General features: G+C 35.0%; 1 protein-coding gene across 1 annotated transcript in view; it reads right to left on the reverse strand.

Moving 5' to 3' along the window:
- Positions 1 to 26,603, reverse strand: part of IFT57 (intraflagellar transport 57) — an 84,876-nt gene that overhangs the window by 35,934 nt on the left and 22,339 nt on the right. The window contains exon 6 of the mRNA XM_001362089.5: positions 16,552 to 16,674. Coding sequence (XP_001362126.1) covers positions 16,552 to 16,674 — 123 coding nt within the window. The remainder of the gene's footprint in view (positions 1 to 16,551; positions 16,675 to 26,603) is intronic.

Below are 26,603 nucleotides of genomic sequence, written 5' to 3' on the forward strand. Positions count from 1 at the left end.
AACTATTTGACAGAATAAGCAAAGAAGAAGTTCTACCAAGTTCATTGTACAACACACACATGGTACTGATTCCAAAGCGAGGCAGGTCAAAAACAGAGAAAGAAAACTATAAACCAATCTCCTTAATGAACATACATGCAAAAATCTTAAATAGAATACTAGCAAAAAGACTCCAGCAAGTGATCACAAGGGCTATTCATTATGATCAAGTGGGATGTATACCAGGAATGCAAGGATGGTTCAATATTAGGAAAACCATCCACATAATTGACCATATCAACAAGCAAACCAACAAAAATCACATATTTGTCTCAATAGATGCAGAAAAAGCCTTTGACAAAATACAACACTCATTCCTATTAAAAACACTAGAAAGTATAGGAAGAGAAGGGCCTTTCCTAAGAATAATAAACAGTAAATATCTAAAACCATCAGCAAACATCATCTGCAATGGGGACAAATTAGAAGCCTTCCCAATAAGATCAGGAGTGAAACAAGGATGCCCATTATCACTTCCATTATTTAACATTGTACTAGAAACACTAGCAGTAGCAATTAGGGAAGAAAAAGAAATTGAAGTTATTAAATAGGCAATGAGGAGACCAAGCTATCATTCTTTGCCAATGATATGATAGTCTACTTAAAGAATCCTAAAGAATCAACTAAAAAGCTATTCAAAATAATCAACAACTTTAGCAAAGTTGCAGGATACAAAATAAACCCACAGAAGTCATCAGAATTAGAAAGAGGAATTCCATTTAATACCACCCTAAATGATATAAAATACTTAGGAATCTATCTGCCAAGATAAACACAGGAACTATTTGAACACAACTACAAAACAATCTCCATAAGATTAAAACTAGATCTAAATAATTGGAAAAACATTAATTGCTCATGGGTAGGGTGAGCTAACATAATAAAAATGACAATCCTACCCAAACTTATTTACTTATTTAGTGTCCTACCCATTCAACTACCAAGAAACTTTTTTACTGAATTAGAAATACCATAACAAAGTTCATTTGGAAGAACAAAAGATCAAGGATATCAAGGGAAATAATGAAAAAAATATGTGAAGGAAGGTGGTCTAGCGGTACCAGATCTCAAACTATACTATAAAGCAGTGGTCATCAAAGCAATATGGTACTGGCTAAGAAACAGAAAGGAGGATCAGTAGAATAGACTTTGGGTAAGTAACCTAAGAAAGACTGTCTATGATAAACCCAATGATCACACAACTTTTGGGATAAAAAAAACCACTATTTGACAAAAACTGCTGGGAAAACTGGAAGACAATATTGGAGAGATTGGATTTAGATCAACATCTCACACCCTAAGATAAACTCAGAATGGGTGAATGACTTGAATATAAATAAGGAAACTAAGTAAATTAGGTGAACACAGAACAGTATACTTGTTAGCTCTTTGGGAAAGGAAAGATTTTTAAGACCAAGCAAGAGTTAGGAAAAAATTACAAAATGTAAAAGAATAATTTTGATTACATTAAATTAAAAAGTTTTTCAACCAAAATTAGAAGGGAAGCAACAAATTAAGGAAAAAATCTTCATAACAAAAACCTCTGACAAAGGTCTAATTACTCAAATTTATAAAGAGCTAAATCAATTTTAAAAAAATCAAGCCATTCCCCAATTGATAAATAGGCAAGGGACATGAATAGGTAATTTTCAGTTAAAGAAATAAAAACTATTAATAAGCATATGAAAAAGTGTTCTAAATCTCTTATAATAAGAAAAATGCAAATCAAAACAACTCTGAGGTACCACCTCACACCCAGTGGGTTGGCTAACATGACAGTAAAAGACAGTAATCAATGCTGGAGAGGATGTGGCAAAATTGGGACATTAATGCATTGTTGATGGAGTTGTGAATTGATCCAACCATTCTGGAGGGCAATTTGGAACTATGCCCCATGGGCACTAAAAGTCTACCATTTGATCCAGCCATAGCATTGCTGGGTTTAGAGATAATAAGGAAAAAGACGTGTACAAGAATATTCATAGCTGTGCTCTTTGTGGTGGAAAAAAATTAGAAAATGAGGGGATGTCCTCTGACTGGGGAATGGCTAAACAAATTGTGGTATATGTTGGTGATGTAATACTATTGTTCTCAAAGGAATAATGAACTGGAGGAATTCCATGTGAACTGGAATGACCTCTAGGAATTGATGCAAAGTGAAAGGAGTAGAACCAGGAGAACATTATATACAGACTGATACACTGTGGTAAAATTGAATGTAATGCACTTCTCTAGTAGAAGCAATGCAATGATCCAGAACAATTTGGAGGGATTTATGAGAAAAAACACTATCCACATCCAGAGGAAGAACTGTGGGAGTAAAAACACAGGAAAAAAAAAACTGCTTGATCACATGGGTCGATGGGGATATGACTGGGGATGTAGATTCTAAATGATCACCCTAGTGCAAACATCAACAATATAGAAATAGATTTTGATCACGGACACATGTAAAATCCAGTGGAATTGTGCATCGGCTACAGGAGGGGTGGGGGGAGGTAAAGGAAAGAACATGACTCTTGTAACCAAGGAAAAATATTCCAAATTGACTAAATAAAATTAAAAAAAATGTGTTATAACATATCAAATCAAATTCTGGAGGAGCAAAACTAAGAAAAGGCTGAAGTGAGCCATTTTTATTGTCTAGAACAACTTAAGAGGTTGGAAGGAGAGATATATTGCACTGGAGCAGGGATTAGCTGGGAATATAGCAACAACAGCTACTGGACTTGGAATCAGCGGCTAGATAGCACCATCAATACCGAAAGCTCTCATTACCCAGAGATAGTAAGGGGAATTGGACATGTTGTCAGAAAGAGGTTACAGGGGACCCCTATGTTGGTAATGGGAACAGGATTGAGTGTTGGTTGACAACTCTAGTGCTTATTACCCAATTCTAGGTCACAATCCAGGAAAGAGATGGAGAAGGGGTCCTTGTTCCTGGTTGCAGTTCCAGGACAGAGAAGGGTACTTAAGTTTGTGTGGCAAGAAAGCAAGGGGCCCTACTTGAGTAAGGGTCGGGAAAGCAAGGACCATATCTCTCCCCAGATTATACCACCAGTGAAGCACTGAATACTTACAGACTTCTATAACTAGCTATGAAAACAGTAGCAAGAAAAAAAAAAACTATAAAGCTTAGGACAGGGACTCATTGCTCTCCTCCCCAAAATAAGCCAAACTCTTACCTAACATTTGGAGTCAAGAAATAGGCTTGAAAAAAGAAACAACAATAGCAAAAGAGAACCTGACCATAGAAAAATGACTATGATGATTAGAAAGTTCAGGATACAAACTCAGAAGACCACAATGTGAAAACATCTACAAGCAAAGTCTTTTTCAAAGGAAAAAAACAGACTTGACCCAGTCCCAAAATGAAGTCTTACAAGAGATGAAAGAATTTCTAAAGAGGTGAAAAAAGAGCAAAAAAAAGTTTGAAAATGAGACTGGAGGAAAAACTAGAAAAATAAGTGGGAGCAATACAAGAAAAATATGAAAAAAAGGATGAAAGGTTAGATAAAGAGGGCACAAAAATATTGAAGAAAATAACTTTTCAAAAAACAGAATTGGCCAAATGGAAAAAAGGTACGAAACTTCAGTGAAGAAAATAATTTTTTAAAGATAAGAACTGGTTAAGTGAAAGCTAATGATTCCATGAGACATCAAGAAATAATAAAGCAAAATCAAAAGAATGAAAAAAAAAAGGTGAAACATCTCAATGGGAAAATAAATGTTATGGAAAACTGGCTGAGAGATAATATAATTACTGGCCTACATAGGCCCACACATCACATTTTAAGAAATTATATATGTTAATCATATATGTGTATATGTTAATTATGTGTGTATATATGTTAATTATTTTTATATATACACACATATATATACCTCCCCCCCAACCCTTACCTTCTGTCTTAGAATCAATACTGTGTATTGGATACAAGGTAGAAGAGTGGTAAGGGCTAGGCAATGGGAGTTATATGACTTGCCCAGGGTCACACAACTAGGAAGTGTATGAGGTCATATTTGAACCTAGGACCTCCTGTCTCTAGGCCTGGCTCTCAATCGACTGAGCTACCCAGCTGCCCCCATTTTAAAATATTTTTAAAGGAAATTACCCAGGTATCTGAGAATCAGAAGGCAAAACAGAATTTGAAAGAATCCACAAATAAACCTCTTGAAAGACATTCCAAGAAAACTCCAATAAATATAACAGCCAAATTCCAGAGTTCTCAGGCTAAGGAGGAAATGGAGTAAACAGCAAGGAACAATTCAAATATTGTAGAGCCACAGTCAGAATCACACAAGATTTAGCCATATTATGACAAAGGAGTAGAAGGTTTAAATTGTGGTATTTCAGAAGGTAAATACAATAAAGGACTTCATTAGCATAGTTTAAAAATTAAATAGAAGTGAAATAATGTAATTCTAAAGAATGAGTAGGTCAAAGAAAAAAATCATAGAAAGAATCAATAATTTCATTAAAGATAATGAAAATGAGACAAAATACCAAAATTTATGGGATGCAATCAAAGCAATACTTAAGGGGAAATTTATATTTCTGAACACTTAAATTAATAAAAGAGAGAAAGAGCAGATCAATGAATAGGGCATACAACTAGAAAAAGGATCAAATTGAAAAACCCTAATTAAAGGTGATAGAAATGAGAATCAAAGAACGTAATAAGTAATGAAAACTTAAAAAAAAACATTGAATAAATAAAACTAAGAGCTAGTTTCATGAAAAATGCATAAATCACTGGTTAATTTGATTTTCAAAAAGGAAGAAAACCAAATTATCAATACCAAAAAAAGGTGAATACAAAGCCAATGAAAATGAAATTAAAACAATTATTAGAAATTGTTTTACTAAATTTGATGTCAGTAAACCTGACAAGTGAAATGAATATTATAAAATATAAATTGTCCATATTAACAAATGAGGAAATAGAATATTTAAATAATACTATCCTAGAAAAAGAAATTATACAAGGCATGACTCCCTAAAAATATTCCCAGAACCAAATGATATTACAAGTAAATTCTATAATTAATTCTAACACTACATAAATTGTTTTAAACAATTGGTAAGAGACCTACCTAATTCCACATATGACAATTTTTTAAAAACCCTTACCTTCCATCTTGGAGTCAATAAGGTAGAAGAGTGGTATGGGATAGGCAATGGGGGTTAAGTGACTTGCCCAGGGTCACACAGCTGGTAAGTGTCTGAGACCAGATTTGAACCTAAGACTTTCCATCTCTAAGCCTGACTCTCAATCCCCTTAGCCACCCAGCTTCCCCCCATCTATGACAATTTTTAGAAAAGAATCCTTTCTTTTTGTCTCAGTATCAATTTTAAGACAGAAGAAAAACAAAGGCTAGCTACTCAATGAATATGGTTTTGATACATTAACCAGGAAGAGCAAAAACTGAGGAAGTAGGCTGTAGACCAATTTCCCTAATGAATATTGATACAAAAATATTAAAGAAAATATCAGTGAAGAAACTACAGCAATATATAATGCAGAGTTGGTATGATATGACAAGGCAGGATTTATGGATGTAATACATGGCTGGTTCAATACTAGAAAGACTATAAGCTTATATACTTAGAAAATCCTAGAGAATCAATTGAAGAACTAGTTGAAACTTTAGCAAAATTGCATGATATAAAATAAATAGATAAATTGATTAGCAGTTTATTTTTTATATATTTATATATTTTATATATTACCAAAAAAAATCAGTACCAAAAGATAGAAAAATTCTATTTTAAAATAACTGCAGACAATATAAAATATTTGGGAATCCATCTGCTGAGAAAAAACTCAGGGTCTATGCGAATATGATTACAAAATACTTTTCACATAAGTAAAGAGATAAAAACAAGTGGAAAAATATTAATTGCTCACAATTAAGTTAAGCGGATGTAATAAAAGTGACATAAACCTAAAATAATTTACTACTTTAGTGCCATGTCAATCAAACTACTAAAAATTATATTACAGCATTAGAAAAAGATAATAAATCCATTTTGGAAGAACAAAATGTCAAGAATAATGATGAAATCAACTTTTAAAAAGTGAAGAAAGGTAGCCTAGCAATACCAGCTCTCAAAGTATATAACAAAGTAGTAATCAGCAAAACAATCTGGTACTGGAAACAGTAGCTGATCAGTGAATAGTTTAGTTACACAATATACAGAAGTAAATGACCACAGTAATCTAGTGTTCCATAAGAGTTCACTATTCAACAAAAAATGCTGGGAAAGCTAGAAAGCAGTCTGGTAAAAACCAGACATAGGCCAGCATCTCCCATTGTATATCAAGATAAGGTTAAAAGAGGCATACTACATGATTTAGATATAAAGGATGACATAATCAAATTAGAAGAGCATGGAAAAAAATACCCTTTTTATGGATGAATAAGAATTTATAACCAAACAAGAGAGAGAATCACAGGAGGCAAAATGGATAATAATTTTGATCACATGTAATTAAAATTTTTTTAAAAGCAAAACTAATATAGTCAAAATTAGAAGAAAAACAAGAAACTGAGGAGAACATTTTATGGCAAGTTTCTCTGATAAACACATCACTTCTTAACTATACAAGTAGTTGAATCAAATTTATAAAAGAAAGAGCTATTTCTTGTTTGATGCAATTTTCAGAAGAAATCAAAGCCATAAATAGTTGTATGAAAAAAATGTTAGCACTACTAATTAGAGAAATGCAAGTTACACCTATCAGATTGGCTACCATGAAGAGAAGGAAAATGATAAAAGATGGGAGGGGGAAAAAGTGGGAATTAATGCACTATTGGTGGAGTTGTAAAATGTTCTAATCATTCTGGAGAACAATTTAGAGCCATACCCAAAGATCTATAAAATTATGAGTACTCTGGCTCAGAAATACCATTATTATTATGTACTCCAAAGAGATCAAAGAAAAAGGAAAAGGGAATATATGTACAAAAATATTTATAACAACTTTTTGTAGTGGAAAGAATTGGAAATTGAGGGGGTATCCATCAACTGGGGAATGGTTGAACAAGTTGTGGTATATGGTTGTGATATAATATAATTGTGCTGCAAGAAATGACAAAATGGGTGTTTTCAGAAAAACATGGGAAGATTTATATGAAAATGATGCAAAATGAAATGAGCAGAACAAGGAGAACATTGTACAAAATACCAATAATATTGTAAAGATAATCAACTGTGAAAAGACTTATGTTACCTCCAAAGGTTTAAAGGATAACAAATGTCTACATTGAGAGAGAACTGATGTAGTGCATACTGAAGCTTATTTTTTAATTCATTTTTCTTGCCTTTTTTGGGCAACATTTCTAATAAGAAAACATGTTTTGCATGACTTCCAATCTTTAATGGGTTTTACATTGATTACTTGCCTCCTAAATAAGTAGAGAAAAGGCTGCAAGCAGGGAGAAAATTTGAAATTGGCAGATTAAAAATTGAATGTTAAGCTCATGTTAAAATAAGGTTGAAGCAAAAGGTGATAATGGTTTGAGTGCCAAAGAACAGGGAGATGTTGGATGACGATGAAAACTATGGATAACCCACAAAATGGAGATTCTGTATGCTGCCAAGAGTATGATTAGGCTGTATACCGTCAAAGCATAGGCATTGTAATATGCAGAGAAGAAATGAAAAGGGGCTTTAACTTTGTTGCTGGCAAGCAGAGTAAGGAACAAAATTGAACTTTTTGCCAGAAGGCCAAAAAGGTAAAGGGTTTGGTGAGATGCCAATTAAACCTGGGATTGATTTAGAACTGGTCCAAGGCCATTTAAAAGAAATCCATAATGGATTTATATAATGGTTGCCCTTTATTACTTGTCTTCCCCATCTCCAGGATAGTCAAAAATGAATTTAAATGAAAAGTGAGATACATTGATCCCAAAGAGAATTTAATCTATTTCTGTGTGCATGTGTTTGCATGCCTGCACAGAAGGGCTTAAAGACAAAGTTTTAATTGTTGATTGCTCTAGATGTTAAGTGTAATGCAAAAGATTATCATTTTAGCCAAAATAAGAGTTTTTATTTAAGCCAGAAGGTGAACAGGAATGGAACATGAGGTGGTTTCTGAGCATAGCTGCTCAAATTCAAAGAGGAAAGTGAATGCTTGAGGAGATAATTTCCTAAAAGAAGCTTGAAAAATGTGTTTTTCATATAAAATTTGTTTATTTGGCATGAGAAAAGTACAGATAATTTGTATTCATTAGGACCTTGTAAACAGTCTAGTGTATAATTCTATTTTACTATATCAAGTTTAATGGAAGTTGTCTGACTTTATTATAGTATTTTTCTAACCAATCTGTATCATATAAAAATGTAGTCCTCTGGCTGCATTTACCATTTGCTCAATCTGAAATATTCAGAAAGGAAATTCTTTTGATATCAATTGGAAATAACTGATATAGGCAAAATTGCCTAAAAATAGGAATTTCTAAAGCCTGGTGATTATCTAATAACTTTCAGGCATTGCATTTTCACTATGAAAATTCAAACTAAAAATGATGATATACTTAAATATTAAAGAACAAATGTTTTAAAACTTAACAAGGTGGGTATATTGAAAACTGTCTAAATCTTGAATTTTGCTATTAAAATAAATATGATAAGAACAAAGTTACACTAAAATCATGACTCTTGTTTTCAAACTCTAATTCTTCCTAAAAACTAGGGTATGCAGATCTACTAAATGTTAAGTGGGAAAAATCCTCTTTAATGCTCCTCTTTACTCACACTAAAGATGAATGGAAAGTGCTATTTTCTGTGTAATTATTAAAACCCAGCTTCTGAACTGAGGTTTGAAGAACCAGGATGAATGTCTCTCTCATATAGGTTTGAAAATGTTTATGAAATACTGTTTGAAATGGTTCCTTGGTTAGTTTATTAAAATGTATTATAATAACTTTAGGGCCTTACCATGCATATTTCCTTTTCTGACAGCAGCTGTGGACATGGTAGCTAGGAAATCACATAACGAAGTCTGACCCAATGTTCTTTCAGATAAGATGAAGAGATGTAAATTTTATAGTAATTCAGTTTGGTATAATTTAAACTTTTCTCCAATCTACTTCCTTCTCTTCTCTGACATCACCACAACCCTGGTACGGGCCCTCATTTTCTTCATGCTAGCCTATTGCAATAGTTTGCTACTTGGTCAGCCTGTTTCAAGTCTCTCTCCATCCAGGTCATCATCCACTCTAGTTGCTATAATGATTTTTCAAAAGTACAGGTTTTACCATGTCATCTCCCTACTCAATAAACTCCAGTGGTTCCCTTTTATTTCTAGGATTAAATAGAGAAAATCCCTTGGCATTCAAAGCTCTTTATAATACTTTCCCCAACCTGAACTCTGCTAGCCCCCTCCCATTCCTAGACTTCTAACGTTTCAAAAATTTCTATATATTCTTCAATACTCTGGTCTCCTTGTACATTAGTACAATGCCATTCTAGACATTGTACTATTTCTCGGCATTTTCACTTGCTGTCATTTATGCCTTCTTGGCTGAATGCTCCTCTCCCTTATCTCTTCCCTGCTTCCCTTAAGTCCTGGGTGAAAATCCACCTTTCACAGAAGTTGTTCTCAATTCCCCTTAATTATAATATTATTTGTTGTCTCTTGGCTACATTAAATTTTGTTTGATCTAATTTTCAGGAAATATGTAAAGTTTACCACATTTTCTCCAAAGCCATTTTATTTTATTTGCCTTCTAATTCTTTCCTACAAAATTTTTATTTCATCTTTAAAGTTTACTTAATTTCTTCTTTGAATTCATGTAATCCTTATGTAAAATTCATTTCTTCCTTAAAGTCTCTGCTTGAAGTTGTTAGGGTATTTACTCTCTCTTTCTGTGTCTTCTTTGGTTTACTCATCTCTCCAGTCTTGGTTCTTTTTTTTTTTTTCAATTGAAAATTTTTATTTAATTAATTTAGAATATTTTTCCATTTTTGCACTATTCATGTTCTTTCCCTCCCCTCCTCCCCACCCTCAATAGCTGACGTGCAATTCCACTGGGTTTTACATGTATCATTGATCAAGTCTTGGTTCTTCAAATGGAGTTTTTATGTCAGGAGTAAACTCCATCCCCAGGTACACTTTTGGTAGATGTTAGTCTTGCTTGGTCTCTTCAAAAGTCCCTTAAGTTCCTATGCTGACCTCTACCTCACAGAGTTAATTCTTCATGGATCTTCAGGGCCCTCTACACTGCCTCATTACCGAATGTAGAGCCTTAGAGTATTCCATTCTAAGGGCTGCCAAGCACAGAGCCTTCATGTTATGGATTTCTTCCACTCTTGCAGTCTACAGATAGAAAGCCTTGTAGGATACACATCTCTATATCATCTCTGGTTGCTCTAGAAGGTTACTAATCAGTCTGCATAGGCTGGTATTGGCTTTGCTAGAGGCCCTTCCAGGAACAGTAAACATTTCAAGGACTTGAAGCTGATTTTTTGTACAGTTCTAGAGTGGTGAAATCATTTGCTAAAAGTCGTTTTTTAATCCTTTCCTTCTGTCTTAGAATTAATACTGTGTATTGGTTCCAAGGCCAAAGAATGATAAGGGCTAGGCAATTGGGGTTAAGTGACTTGCCCAAAGTCACACAGCTAGGAAGTGTCTGAGGTCACATTTGAACTCAGGGCCTCCCATCTCGAGGCCCAGCACTCTATCCATTGAGCCACCTAGCTGTCCCTTATAATGTGTTATTAAATTTCTTGAACATTATTTGGTCTTTTATTATATTTTAGATTTTTTCTGGAGTAGGTATATGGGAATTGGGCAGTCTACTGCCATTCAAGGTAGCCATCTTGGCTTGGAGACCCTTAGGGTCTACAGTTATTTTTGTTCAAGACAGATGGCTAGCCTGGTAGTGAAGTAGACAAAAGTCTATAATTCCAGGCCTCCCACGGTGGGGAGCCTTAAAGGCTCAGATTCATTTTAGCCTATGGTTAAATTTATGGCAGTAGGAAATGCCTCCACTGATAACAATGAAATGTACCCCGTCCTGCAGTAATGCTAAGAGCACAAACATCTGCTTCTGTGAGATACTTGCTTGCTTCTGCTAACCCCTATAAGGAAATATACATATATGAATTTGTTTGAATTCACCAATGCTTTCCTTTGGCACCTGTCAATCTGTATTCCTATAAATTCTGTGCCTACCCATTGTTCGGCGCAACTCTCCCTTTGAGGGCGCCCTGGCCAGTATGACAGGTTCCTCTAATGTGAACTTCTGGGTGTCTGTACATTGTTTCATGAAGTGCTCTAACTTCAATAATCATAGTATTTACTAAATTCTTAGTATATTTCAGGCAGTGTGCTAGGTACTAGGAATACAACAAGAAGCAAGCAAACTCTATGGAGTTCCCAAAGAGCTTATGTTCTAATGAGGAAGATAAATAAATGGGGGGTGGAGGGATGGAAAGGCAGGAGTTACAGAATGGGTGGGGAAGAGGGCATTAAGAATAAGGTTACATGGTTTGGAGCTACTAATCTGCAAGTGCAGAAAAGACCTGGTTCCAGACAAGATAAAAGTGAAAGGGAACCCATGAGCCCAGAATGGTTCTAGGGATGGAATCCAAGGTTCCTGTGGAAAGGAAACAGGCATGAAGGCCAGTGTGGAGTCCAAATGGTCTGGAGCTGTTGGCTAGAAAGTGTCCTTGTAATATTGGGTAATATTTGTTAGGTTCCTTGAGGGTATGAATCACCATGAATAGATAGCAGTCAAGTTTTTTTTCTCTTTTTCTTGTTTTTGAACAAGGCTTAAGAGATTCTTGGCTATGTCTTGGTTCCAAGCCTTAGGAATACAGAAGACTATTCTCTTGTTAACAGATTGGCAGATATCTGCTTTGCTGCCCCTGTTCTAAAAGTCACCAACTAGTACTATTTTTCTCTTTTTAACTTTACAGGATGGCTTTTCAAATGATAGCTCTTATCATTGCATCATTCCTTAGATGACAAGTATCTGTTTTCTCTTCAAATGACCCAGAGATCCTGCCTCTCTTCAGAACTTCACATTTTTTTCATTTTAGCTCCAAATAGATTGGTGTTGTTCTCTTCTTCTTCTTCTCCTTCTTCTTCTTCTTCTTAATAGTCTTCTAGTCTCCAGACTTTTAGTGTAGGTTAAATTTTCTCTCTTCCACTTTATATCTCCCTTATCCATCATTTCCTCCACTTTCTAAAGTCAGTCTATGAAGGGTCCCATTAAATATTAAGTAGATGGCCCTTGGCAGGGGTTCTTCCACAGTCTTGTAAACTAAGGCCCCAGATTGTCTATGTCTGATGTGCATGTCGGTAGAAACCTAGCTCAGTGGAATTATCCTGTCCCATACTCATCTAGAGCCAATCAGTACCCTACACCCTCAGTCTCAATTCTCTCCACTTCCAAAGCTGCTCTCTTCCTTTGGTGTCCTTGTTGACCTCTTTTGATTTTAAGTGCAATCAGGTCTCCCAATCTTTCAAAAAACAAGAAACAAAATAAAACAAAAAAGTTTCACTTGACTCTATTCTGTATTTCTCCTTTTTTTTTTCCCCAGCCAAATTCCTAGGAAAAAATCCATCTATACCCACTCACTGTTTCTACTCCCTGGCTCTTACTTATTCTTCACTCAACCCTTTGTAATTGTGACCTCACCACTCAACTAAGTTCTATCCAATATTACCAATGACTTACTAATTGCCAAATATGATCATCTTTTCACAATCCTTTATTTTCTTGATTTCTGTCGTATTTAGTTGACACACTCTCCTCCTGGTTATAATCTACTCTCTGGGCTTCTGTGACATTATTCTCTTCTGATTCTTCTACCCATCTGACAAGTCCTTTGCTGGCTCATTTCATCCATATTATGATCTCTAATCATAAGTGTTAACTAACCTAGGCTGTGTCCTTTGCACTCTTCTCTTCTTTCTCTCTTTGTGCTTCATGTCTTGAATATACTCTGCACCTTCTCAGAAGGTCTTTTCAGAATCTTTCTCTTTCTTCAAGAATCAGTTCATGGACCAATTTTAATTTAAAGCCTTTCCTGATTCTCCCACAACTGCTACTGCATTTCTCTCCCTACCTACCTTGAATTTACTTTCTTTTTATTTATGCTCTATATGCTTATGTAGATTTTTATATCTCTTGATAAAATGCAAGTTCTCTGAGAGTAGCAAATACATATTTTTTGCATTTGTACCCCAGTGTCAAGCACCTAGTGGACACTTAAATGCTAGTGGAATGATTGCATACTTCTTACTGAATGAGATTTTTAAAAAAACAAACTCTATGTGAATAGTTATACTTTTTATTTCCCAAGTACCTTAAAAATTATTGGTATCTTTTCTTTTTACATCACCTAATTTTTCCTCACATATAATAAAAAAAAATTTAGGGAAAAAGAAAATAAGGGAAAAGAGGAAAAAACCATGCAGCAAAATCAATCCATATATTAAAAATATTTTTAATGTATAATGTTCCATACCCATAAATCTCCCACGTCTGCAAAGGCAGCTGGGGGCAGGTGATTGGGAGAGGGGAACAGGGAAGGAAATGTGGAGACTTCTCAGATTTCTTCATTAGAGTCTTGCTTGTTTTCAATTTTACAATATTTTGCCTTTCAAATTTTCCCAGAAGTTCTTACAAACAAGGAGTTATTTCTCAAATAATATATGTTTTTAGGTTTATTAAACACTATTTGACAGTTCCATTATTTCTGATTTTCCCTTGTCCAATTTCTCCTGTTCTGTGGATCTTCTACTCTCCTTTTTAACCAACACCATATAGATTTGATGACTGCTGCTTTATATTATAGCTTAAGGTCAGAAAGGACTATTTCCCCTTCATTCCCTGCCTTGATATTCTAGACTGTTTGTTTCTATAACTTAATTTTGTTATTAATTTCTGCAATTTATTTGATAGTTTAATTGGTGGAGCACTAAAGGTGTAGGTTAGTTTTGAAAGTACTGTCACTTTACTGGAGAAAGCAACTGCAAACCATTCCAGTATATTTGACAAGAAAACCCCATGGATAGATGTCCATAGGATCATAAAGAGTCTGACACAACTTAAATGATTGAACAACAAAAATGTCACTTTGTCAAGCCATAAGCATTTTCAGTCTAAAGTGGAATTAACAACTAAAATAAGTTGTTCTTTATTTTTTTTAAGGAGCACTTTGTAATTGAGTCTCAACAAGTATATTCTATATGCTCTGGGAATTTGACCTCCAGATATTTTAATGTACTGAAGCTTCTTTTTAAAAATCCTTTATCACCTCCTCTTCATAGCTTGACAGCCACTTCCTTATGTTTCAACAACTTTATAGTTACATACTGCTCCATTTTCTTTTAGTACTAACTTTTCTTTTTCTTCTATCAGTTTGTTTAACAACCAATTTAATAACAAGGCCAAACAGAAATATCAATCCCTAGTTTCAAATTCAAGTACCACTGTCACCAAACTTGCTATTCAACTCTCATTACTTATAATTTGCTTTCCTTAATACTTTGAGAATTTTTTTTTATTTACAAGGCTACTGATCACCTAGAGAATTCACATTTCAAAACTTATCTACTAATCTGTTATGTCTTATTAACAGGTAATAGATATTATTTTTCACTGAGTAGATTAATAGTTTTTAACATCTCTTTGTGAAACAACATCCCTGTCCTAATTCCAACAGCTAATAGGAACATAGCATTTAAAGTTGTTGGAAGGGCCCTTAAAGAAAATCTAGTTAAACTGCTTTACTTTATGAATGAAGAAACAGAAGCCTAGGGAGGTTAAATTACCAAGCTTCAGGTTACACGGGGAAAAAATGTATAAGCCCTGATCCCAGTTATAAATCCCACATTTTGCCACCATATCATTTTAGTGTGCTTTGCCTCAAAGTTCTCCAAAACCTTCCCCAAAATGAAACTACATCAAGTACTTTTTCCCCCAGCTTTATGACTCTGACTCATTCAGCACTCACTTCCCATAGTCTCATCATTTTATAACCAACTACTGCCAGATGCTCCTTGAAGGAAATCATCTTTTTTCTTTCTTTGTACATTTCAACACCATTTAACCAAACAGGACATATATAGTTTTTAAATATATTACAAAACTTGAGTCAAAAAGTTCACACGAAGCCTGAAAAGGATGGAGGAATTGTAGGCCAATCCATTGGACATCTCCTGGCAATTCTTCAGTCCAAGTCCACTGTTCCTTAGCTTGATCACCATAAAGATCCCTGATACTGGCTGGATTTGTTGATCCTGAAAGTAGCACATCTACTTCATGTCTCATTTTTTTTTTTAAAGCTGGAAAGTTTTGGCTAATCCCCTTTAAAAACTGAGCTTATAAGAGCTAGCATTATGAGGTTACTTATTTCCTGCTAGGTTCTATGCCTATAATGTGGATAAGCTGCTATAAGATCACATACAGACAGGTCAAATCTTATTATACAAATTCTTTTTAACATACTGTGATTCTGTCTTATTGGATTATAAGGAGAATTGGGTATTAATAAGGACCCAGAAATTTTTTGTTATGCAGAAACTTTTTTGTCATAAAATATGTTGCTACAGGATTGAACCTATATATTTTTTCTGGACTTAATTTTCTGAATACTAGAACCACTTATGATTTATACTCTTTATTATTAGTTGTATTACATAGAATGTGTGGTGGAAAAACAGATATAAATAAACTTTTAATACACATATAGGCAATATATTTTAAATATTCATATTGAGGCAACAAAAGAGATTTTTTAAGTTAAAGAGTTTGCTTATAAAAATTTTCAAAATTAATTTATTTCTTCATGATACTAAATTGTACCTGATTAATTTAATTTACTAATATTTTATTATAACACACTACCTGGCATCATAACAAATTGGCTTTTAATTTAATTAATTTCTTCTGATATAACCAAAGCCTGGGACAAGGATTTTAGGAAAAAGAGGAGTAAATTCTAAATGAAATTTCAATAAATTTCAGAATGATCAAGTAAGAGAAAAAGAAATTCGTATCGACAAATATTAACATATAGGAGATAAAAGAATACCCCTGAAATAAGCAAATATGAGCCATCTTAAATAATAGCTACATGACTTTTGAAAAAATGTTTCTTCTTTCCTAAATCACGTTGGTTTCTAGGAAAAGAGTACTAAAATAATTAAAGTCCAGGAAGCTAGTTTTTTCAACTCTAAATTGAAAGAGATTTCTAGGCCCATTCTGGGATAGCACTAAGGTGTTAGCTTAAAAGATTTTTTCAACAATTTTGGAATTTCAGAACAAAGTCCCTCATGCCATTCTGCTATGGGTATACAATGGTTCAAAAAGGAGAGGGAGAGAGGAGAGAAGGGACAAAGAGAAATGAATGAGAATGATAATATTTGGCTTTTCCACCTAGGCATGAGTCTGGTTTGCTTTTCCAGAATGGGAGGGGGCACTATTATAGTAGTATTGACAGGAGCAGCTATCTTCACCATCATGCCTCTGTCTGTCTCACCATACCTTATTATCAGTTCGAATCGTGACTTTCAGTTGTGGTAGTACACGTTCCACTTCTAGATTCCATTCTGCAGCATCTGTTGTAGATTCCAAAATATCTTCTTGTTTGGCAGACTCGTTCATATCCTAAGAAAAGAAAGATATTACAAGATTGAGAGTTTATAAAAAGATATAGTGAAATCTTGAAGCATTTTAGCAGCAGTACACAATTTAAATCAGGCACAGTACTACTGAAATTATAATGGGAACAGAAACTATTCTATCATCTTACCCCTATCAAAAGCAAAATTACTCAAAACTACATGTAAAGTAGCAAGAGTACAGAAATCATAGGCTTACAGACTTAAAAAGCTGGAAATGACCTTGGAGTCTATTTAGGTTAAATTTCCTCCTTTTAAGAATGGTGAAAATAAGGCCCAAGTAGTTTAAAAGGTAACTTGCCTAAGATCACAAAGTTAGTCGGTGGCAGAACCAGATTTTGAATATAAGTTCATTTCTTTAAAGGAAGGCAGTGTGTTTCAGTGGAAAGAATTCTGAACTTTCCTATTGACCTTGGAGCCATGGAGATAGTCTGAATCTCAGTTTCTGCTATTGAGGTTCTACAGAGTAGTCATGTCCAACTCTACATTTTCTTGGCAAAGTTACTGGAGTGATTTGTTATTTTCTTTTCCAGTGTACCCATTTTACAGAAGAGGAACCGATGAAAATAAGAGTTATATGACTTGCTCAGGGTAAGTGTTTGAGGCTAGATTTGAACTCAGATCTTTCTGACTCCAAGCCCACTGCTCTGTCCACTGTACCACCTAGTTGCCCCTAGGTTAGTCTACCTAGTCTTAAGTAGGAATATGAACATAGACTCTAGGTAGGGAGCATGATATGATGGAAAGGGAGCTAGATTTGGACTTAGATATCCTGGATTCAAATCTGAATTTGTTGAGTATTATCTGTGTGACAATGGACAGGCCAATTCCTTTCTCTATTTCCTCATCCATATAAGTAGGGAGTTAGAATAGATTCCCTCTAAGGTCCTTTCAATCTTTGAACATGAAAATGCAAAATTATATCTATTCTGATGTTTACAATTTAAAGAGACTTTAAATGTTACCTAGTTTGTCCCCTTTATTAAATGAAAACTTAGGTACAGAGTGAAAAGTGATTTGTGCAAGGTCACTGCCAAATCACAGAGGCAGGTTTCTCATTGTCGATCCAATATTCTTTCTACTATAAACCTGCAGACTGGCAGCTCAGGGTTTTATTGGTGCTTCATGTCATTGGTTGTTCGGGGATTAATTTCCTCTCAGGAGGCCTAAAACTGCACCAAGACTTTTGGGACATGCTGTATAAAGAAAATACAGGCTCTAGTGAGTGCCTAATGGACAGCTATATACATAATGTCACTTAGTAAGAATTGCACTTAGTTATCCCAGTTCATAAGCTGTTCCATGCTCTAAGCTGGACACTTTAGCAAGTTGCATTAACCTTTTCAGAACACAAGGATATCATTTAGTTCATTTATGTAGTAATTTACTAATCAGTAAGATGCCCTAGTGAGCTGAAAGCCTTTAATGTAGCCACTCAAGTTTCCTAATTCATTCCTAAAAAATAACTTATACACCATCAGAATCTATCTAATTATTTAATGAGGAAGGGGAGAAAAGAAAAAAGCCAGGGTTTATAAGCCAGCATTAACTCAGGACACTTCAATTTCTTCCTGTTTGCCCCATTTACTTGACTACCATTTCCCCCAACAGAAATTCCTAATGCCTAGTAACTTGATGCATTAACCAAACAAACCATAAATTTGAAAGAATATACATAATTTTCAAAGCCTATACCTTGCACTGGTTAAAATATTCCCTTAGAAAATTATATTTCCCCAACTCATTTGTTCTCTATTTAGTACATGTAATTTTATGCAGGGCTCCGAGTAGAAGAGAAACAAAAAGTTGCTTTGGTTTAATCAAAATGATCTATCATGATGACAAAGCCCTCTTATAAACCAGCATTCACAGGGATATGTTGGAAACAGCCTTTGCTAGGGAAGAGCTGCTGCAAAAATAGCTAATCTAAACCAGACCATGACCACCTAGAATCCTTGGATCACAGCATCATTCTGCATGACAGAGTTCTCTTGGCTAACAGTTAAACCTCTTTAATTTTAATTCTTTCTGATAAAAATAAATCACACATTCATTCAATTCAAAAGAACTTATTAAGCATCTAATAATAAATGCCAGCGGTTGGTATACAAAGTAAAAAAACAAATAGGACCCTGTCTCCTCAAGGAGCTTATAGTCTTATTATATAATATAACTTTATATATACTGATAAGAAAGCTTACATACACAAAGAAGAAAATACAAAATATTTTCAAAAAAATTTCCAGGAGAAAGGAACTAATAATCACCAAGGGAAGGAAGAACCACCTTGCCTTCTTAAAAAGTTTATTAAAAGCAATTTAGCTTCTCCTTCATAACTCAGAATTATCCTCATGAACATCAAGTTTTGTACTGTATGCAATATAGTGGTGCCATTATGGTTTACTAAGAGATTTCTGGAGATTCACCCTCATAGAAAATGGCCCTAGATCACAAACTTGAGTTCTTATGTCTGTCGTTTTTCCCTCACAATTTGCTGTCTCATTTTTTGCTACCAAATTATACCTGTCTGAAGCAGTCCTCCTTCCTGTTTTGCTTCTTGCAATTTTTATGGCCTTGGAAAAATTAAGTTTGTTGGTGTTATGTTTGGGGTTCAGTTGCACTCCAAAAGAATTTGTCACTCGAGTTCTGTTCATCTCAGGCAAAGCTTTTATTGGTTTTATTCTGAAGAAGTGGCTCCAGCTGGTAGTAGTGGAGCTGCTGCTTGCTTTTTAGGAGTGGAGCTGCCTTCCCCTGAGAAGTGGGGGATAAGATTTTTAGAGAAAAAGTCAATGTCTCTCTGGCCCCTCCCCTTGGCTAGGCTAGAGAAGATGGACAGACACCTGTAGGTAGCTCTACATAGGCAGGAACTCATGGAATTTCACTCGATGGCTATTCCTTGGAGGGAGCCAGGTGACCAGTTAAGTACCCCTGGCTTGGACCACAGCTCAGGGTGATATCATTTGGTGCTTGAGAGTTCCAGCTCCCAAAAGTTCTCTTGGTCATGAATATAGCAAGACACCTGGACTGGGGCAAAGTCTGATGTCATTTGATAACTGACACAGGGGTCCCAGCCCCCATCATAACAATTATGTAGATAATAAGAGTTAATATGCTCTGAATAAAGGGCTTGAGTAAAGTACATAGCCTTACTTAGTTGCCAGGATTTTGTAACACCCATTTCAGTGATTCAAAGGTCTTTTTAGCCTCCTTCCTAATTCTTTCTTAAAAACAAAAACAAAAAAACCATTACCTCCTATCTTAGAATTAATTCTCTGTATTAGTTCTAAGGCAGAAGAGTGGTAAGGGATAGGCAATGAAGGTTAAGTGACTTGCCCAGGGTAATGCAGCTGGAAAGTATCTGAGGCCACCTAAATCTTTCTTAACTTTGTTCTAGATAGGGGAGATAGCCAAGCTCCTGATAGGTGAGACATTACAACTGGGTAACAGAATTTCCCTCTTCATTCCTCAGGAGTAAATGGAAAGCTAGATTGAGGAACAATAATATGCTACTTGGATCAGGAGGATTTTTCTCAGAATAGATAACCATTTTAAAGTAAGTTAAAGTTTGGGCTGAAAGAATCTTTTAAAATGTTGTATGTCTCTTTAAGGGCTGTATTTATCTTTAATTCAGTGAGTCTGAGTCATTGCTTTCTTGCTATATTAGGTTTTGCATGATTTAACAGTATATTACCATGAAGATAAATGTTTAATAGTACAAGTTAAAATGTATATTCAGATTTGTTCTGAATGATTCAAATTAAATACTAGTTGTAATCTATCAAGGGAAGAAAATGGATGGAAGCTCATGTCTTTAAATACACTTAGTTCATGAAAATTAAAAACAAGAAACAAAAAACTACCCTCAAATTTCAAGGCTGATGAGAAGAAATTTTATCCCAAACTGAGTAAACGGAGCATTTGAAGAAATCATATTCCCATAGCAAAAAAAAAAAAGGTTTTTAAAAAGGAAAACAAAAAAAATATATAAAACTATCACTTATCTTTTCAGCTAGAAATTTTAATTGGCCTTTGATAAGTCTGATTTCCAAATTTCCCTTTTATTAAGCTATTTACCAAGAAAAGAGGTTGTTAATCATGAGAGTGAGAGGCATTAGATGGATAGCCTGAGTAGGGGGCAGAACTCCTGAGATACTTAGCACTAAGGAGAGATAAAGTGAAGGAGTTTGGGGAAAATAAGAAAAAGAACTGAGCAAGATATGAGAAATTATAGAAAAGAGGAAGTACAATCAACATTAGTTGGCAAAATACATAAAAAATCATGTATGTAACAAAGTACCAAGGCACAACATAGAGTCAGAGTTGGTCCTTAGAAATGCCAGGTCCCACATGGACACACAATGAGTGGCTTAAACTATATAAATATGAGCAGGCTGTCGCTGTATCTATTTTCTTTCATTCTTTCCTAATTATAATCCCCTGTAGCTTCCACAAGGACATTCAGTATTAGTCTGTTTGGTCTTCTAGACACTCTTCTGACACCAAAACCAACCTTTAAACAAACCAAATTACTACTTATTCTGTGATTTTAAAAAAAGTTTTTACCACATTCTTTTCAAAACAAATAGAAAATCAAGTACTACTCTGGGGCTGGCAATGCGAGGAAAACAAAATGAGTACCAGATATGGTCAATTAATTTAAAACATTTTTTATTATGTTCCTGCTATATGCTATGCTAAAAACTGGGGTTACGAAAAGGAATAAAAGGTAGCTTTTGCTCTTAAAAGAGTTTATAATATAATGGGAAGAAAAGGGGAACAATGTACAAATGAATATAAACAAAACAAGCTAAATATGAAATAATTAACAGAAGGAAGGAAACAGGAAATAAGAAGGTTTTGGAAAGGTTTCCTGTTGAAGGTAGGACTTTTGACTAGGCCTTAAAAGAAGGTCAGTAGGTGAAATGGGGGAGGGAGAATGTTCTAGGCATATAGGACAGTGAAAACAAAATGCTTGGGGCTGATAGATGGAATATCTGTGAGAGGAGGCCAGTGAAAACTAGGACTGAAGAATACATGTTGGAGAATAAGGTATTAAAAAGCTGCAAAGGTAGGAGGAGGCTAGATTATGAATGGTTTTGCATGCCATTTTTGTATTTGTTTCCAGAGGCAATTTGGAGCCATTGAAGTTTATTGTTGAGCAGTAGGGTGGAAAGGGAGAAACTGTTCAGACCTTTATTTTAGAAAAATCACATTAGTGGTTGAATAGGGAATGGATTGGAGTAGGGAGAGACTTGGGACAGGCAGTCCCACCAGAAAGCAATTGCAGCAATTAAGACAATCACCACTAGAGTGATGGCAGTGTCAAAGGAGAAAAGTGGGCATATTCCAGAGATATTCAAAAGGTGAAATCAAGAGGCTTTGGCAACAGCTTGGATATTGGGGGGCGGGGGGTGTGTGGAGCAGAAGTCAGAGATTGTGAGAAATCCAGAATGACTCCTAGGTTTTGAACCCGAGGGACTGAGAAAATGGTGGTTGGATAATGAACTCTGGTTTGGATATGTGATCCTTGATCACTAGGAATTTATAATATTTTGGGTGTAACAAGATATATAAAGATTATACATATGTATGTCAGAAATTATAACAGTGAATGGTTACCAAAATAAATGTTAAAGACAATTCTAGAAGAAATTAAGTGTAATTGTGTAATTGTGTGTAATAATGTGTAATTGGGAGATTTTACAGAAGAGGTGAGACTTGAACTGGGCTTTGAGGGTTAAAATTTAATTAGGAGAAAAGAGAGAGGGCATTTCAGATAAGGAAAATAGTGCATGCAAGACACAGAAATCAATAGGATTTAGGGTGCCCTAAGTGGAATGGCCTGATGGAGCACAGGGTGTGTTGTGGAGTTGTGAAAAATAATATAGGACAAGAGTGTGAAGGACCTTTCAACATAGCCTTTGAGAGATTTATATTTTATCCTGACGGTAGTTAGTGATTATTGAAAATATATTAGTAAAAAAGTGAACGTGAATGTTAGGAAAGTCTAACAGAACATGCTTAATTAATTGTTGTGGATTAACTGATAGATAGTGAGAGGCAGTGCATAGACAGCTAGCCTTGAAATCAGGAAGATCCAGGTTTAAAACATGCTGCTGACAGTAGTTATGTGATCCTAGGTAAGTCCTGCAGCCTCAGGGCCCTCTGCAACTATCTAAGACTATCAATTGTTTAAGAATTGCTCATCTGAACTGGAAGAGAAAATCTGGCAAAGTCCAAAAGAAAGTCCAATGGTAATGTGAAAGATGAAGTCATCTCTTCTCTCCTCACCTTCCCTTCTCTTTCTCCTTTTAGTTAGGATCTCAACTTACTTTTAAAAATACTTTTCTCTTTACTGAGAAAATTGAGACTAAGCATGAGTTCTCTCTCTTCTGCTTCTCTTTTTTCCCCAAAATTTCTATCCCTCAGTCTTTATTAATGAAGTGACCATTTTCCTTACCAAAGCCAACTCCTCTTAATCTTACCCATCTTTTCCAGCATATTGCATCCCTAGTTATCCCCCAGCTATCATTTTAATCATTTCTCAACTAGATTTCTTCTTGATGCTTTCAAACATATCCAAACCATCCTATCCAATCCCTCAAGTCATCATCCTCTATCTCTCCTTTCTCTCAAACTCCTAGAAAAAGCTATCTACACACACTTCTTCTCTCTCTTATATATTATAAGATATAAGCAAACATCCTTGCTGACCCCACATATATGTACAAAAATATGTATAATAAAGTCTAACTGGTAAATTAAAACACAGTAAGCCATTACCAACATTAAATATAGTAGTAATACAGTATTATATCATTTTAACATATTTACAAATATTATTATACAGCACTATATGGTAGTCCCTCTTATCCACGGGGGTTGTTACATTCCAAGACCCCACAGTGGATGCCTGAAATTGCTATAAGTTCTCATTTTAACTTTTAACACCTATGTTAATTTTACTGTGTAGCTCCCCCTCCACCCCCCATAAAAACCCTAAACACACCTCTCCCATGTGAAAGCAGATGAACTGATACATGGGCAAACAGCTGCCCTAAAAGTACTTGATACTCTACTACTACCTCCATCCAGCAGCCCCCCTCCCTGCCTTTCTTCTTCTCATGGAATGTCCTTGGGTAACTGAAACTGTGGGTAAGGGGGGGGTACTGCTGTATGTATATGGATATTCTGGATGTATTGGAGGAAGACTAAAGTTAAAAGGGCTTAGCTCCTATAATAGTCCAGGCAATTAGTGATGAGGTCTAGAATTAGGATGCTAGCTTTAGAAAGAAGGTGGGGAGAGGCAGCTAGGTAGCTTAGTGGATTGAGAGGCAAGCTTAGAGATGGGAGGGTCTGGGTTCAAATGTGACCTTAGATTATTCCTAGATGAGTGACCCTGGGCAAATCACTAAACCCCCATGGCTTGGCCCTTACTGTTCTACAAATAATAGGGGGGAGGAGGAATTGAGAGAGAGAGAGAGAGAGAGAGAGAGAGAGAGAGAGAGAGAGAGAGAGAGAGAGAGAGAGAAAGGAGAGGAAGGAAGGAAATGTGTTGAAAGGCACTTTGGAGACTCCATACAACTTGGTAACTAGATATATAGGAAATACAAATACTTGGTGCTTTGAATCAAATATGACCCCAGAGCTTCAAGCCAACAAAAGCAGCAGTAACAACAACAATGACATCATCAAGAAATCATATGGATTAAGATTTTTATGTTAAATTTCTGGAGGACACAAAATGTAATATCCTTTTATGTAAGGTATCATCACCAAACTGTTACCTCCACAAGGTTTTATTTGCCATGTGACAAAATAGAATGTTATTTATCCTCGTGCTAGGAAGCACCTCCAAATTTCTCTCAACTAGAAGGAACATTGAAAAATTCTTCTTTCTGCCTTTTCCAATTCCACAGTTGTACTACTCAGATGAAAGTGAGAATCCATCCTATTTTGAGTAAAGAAAATCTAAAACTACATGAACAGATTGGGTTTAACTCTGTTCTTTCCAATGAAGAGTGCAAGAATCATTTTTCCTCCTAAAAGCAGAGGAGACAGACTTTTCTCTCCACTTTTCCATATATATATGTCCATTTCCAGATGTTTAGGTTCTAGGAATGAGGGAAAAGTTGGAGAACTAAAAACAATTCAGCCATAGTCTTTATTCTACCATAGAGAATTATAAACATATATGGAAAAAAGTGTAAAAGAATGGTTTTCAAATTAACAAAAAAAAAAAACTACATAATGTTTCCTTTTTGACTGCCATATTATTACAAACTTGTACTAGTAACATTAAAGCTAAAACATTTCCATTCTAAGCCCATACTTTCATTTTCTTACAGCTTTTGCTTTTCAAACTGAAATTTCACATTCTTGGTACAATGAAATTTTTTGCTAAGCAATTAAAAGCCAATTGTGTTCAAACCTTTTGAGATGCTTAGTTTTATTCTGTATAACTAAGGATTTCGTTTCTAAAATCTCAAATTTAGCATTTCAATGAAGAATAGTGTCTATGACATGTTTGAAAAAATGTTTTGAAATGAAGTGATGGGCATTTAAAAATAGCATTTAGAGCATGCACAGCTTCCTTACTTTTTTTAACTAGAGAAAGAAAATGCAGTGTGCCAATGTGATACTGTTACATATGAACAGACACTACCACACTATCTCCCTCAGCCCTAGCCCAGCCTTCATTCTCACATTTATGCAGCCTAAACCCTCTCTTATCAATACCACCAGAGATACCCAATCACCAAAGCCTCTGTTCTACTAGTGGTTTCTCAGTAGATTTGGGTTTTGGATACAAGGATCTGGGCACCATTCCTAACACTGTTTCTACTGGAATACACTTCCAAATAGCAAGCATATAAATAACTTCAAAGTGAACACATTTGATGGTTTTATACATAACACAGGATTGCATTTTCTTTAAAGTTTCATATTTCTTGCCTCGGTAAAGGTCCCACTTTATTCATTTTTACTAAAATAATCTCTTCTACCTTTCAAGACCTCTGTGTTGAATCATAAAATCTGAAATCTATAATGAGACAAACCCAAATAGCAATCCTGTTGTGAAAGCGCAACCTGTGCAATCCTAAGATGCAGTCAGACACACAGCTGTCTCAGGCAGATGGCTTTAGTGGGCAACATCGTGAGCTCGCCAGATTTTTCAAAAACGAAAGAGCTTTCTGCCTCATTAGTACTTGATGGCTGACCATCCACAAACACCTGGCATTCTAGGCTTTTTCCGCTTGTGGCAAAGCAATCATAGTCTTATCTGTTGAGGATATTTATTATACAACCTGAGTCAATGGAATTTCATACTTAGAGGATTTTACAAAGTCAGAAAGTAAAAAAAAAAATTACCTATTCTATGCAACTGGGATAAGATAGAGAAAGTTCTAGCCAGGACACAAACTAGTGGTAAATCAGGATGGGGAAGGTGCTATTTGTGTCTCACAACTGGTTATTTTTTTCTCAAGGAAAAAGTCATAAGACTTTAATATCTGATATAAAATTATGAAGAAGCACATTTTCTTCTTTCTAATAATCATCTATACTTTCATCTAAACTACTTTTTTCTTTTTTATAACTAAATGCATCATCTCTATCCTATACTCCTTTTACTCACATTCCAGGATCACCAAGGAAAAATATTGTGTAAAACATGTCAATGTAATAATGCATTCAAATGGGAAATGGAAGTTAATGACATTGTAACTTGTCAGATTTTAATTCAGAATTTCCGGACTTGTTTGGATTTAAATGCTAAGTTAACAGTTCCATTCAGTGGTTTGCTGGTAAACATTTAACAATTGGTTCTCTGGGGAAAAAAAAAAGTTCATGACACTTTAAAGTTCAATCTACATTGTTAACATTCTCCATCATTTCTTAAACCCATACAATAAA

Source organism: Monodelphis domestica, chromosome 4 (genome assembly GCF_027887165.1).
Source record: "Monodelphis domestica isolate mMonDom1 chromosome 4, mMonDom1.pri, whole genome shotgun sequence".
In the NCBI taxonomy this organism is placed as follows: Eukaryota; Metazoa; Chordata; class Mammalia; order Didelphimorphia; family Didelphidae; genus Monodelphis; species Monodelphis domestica.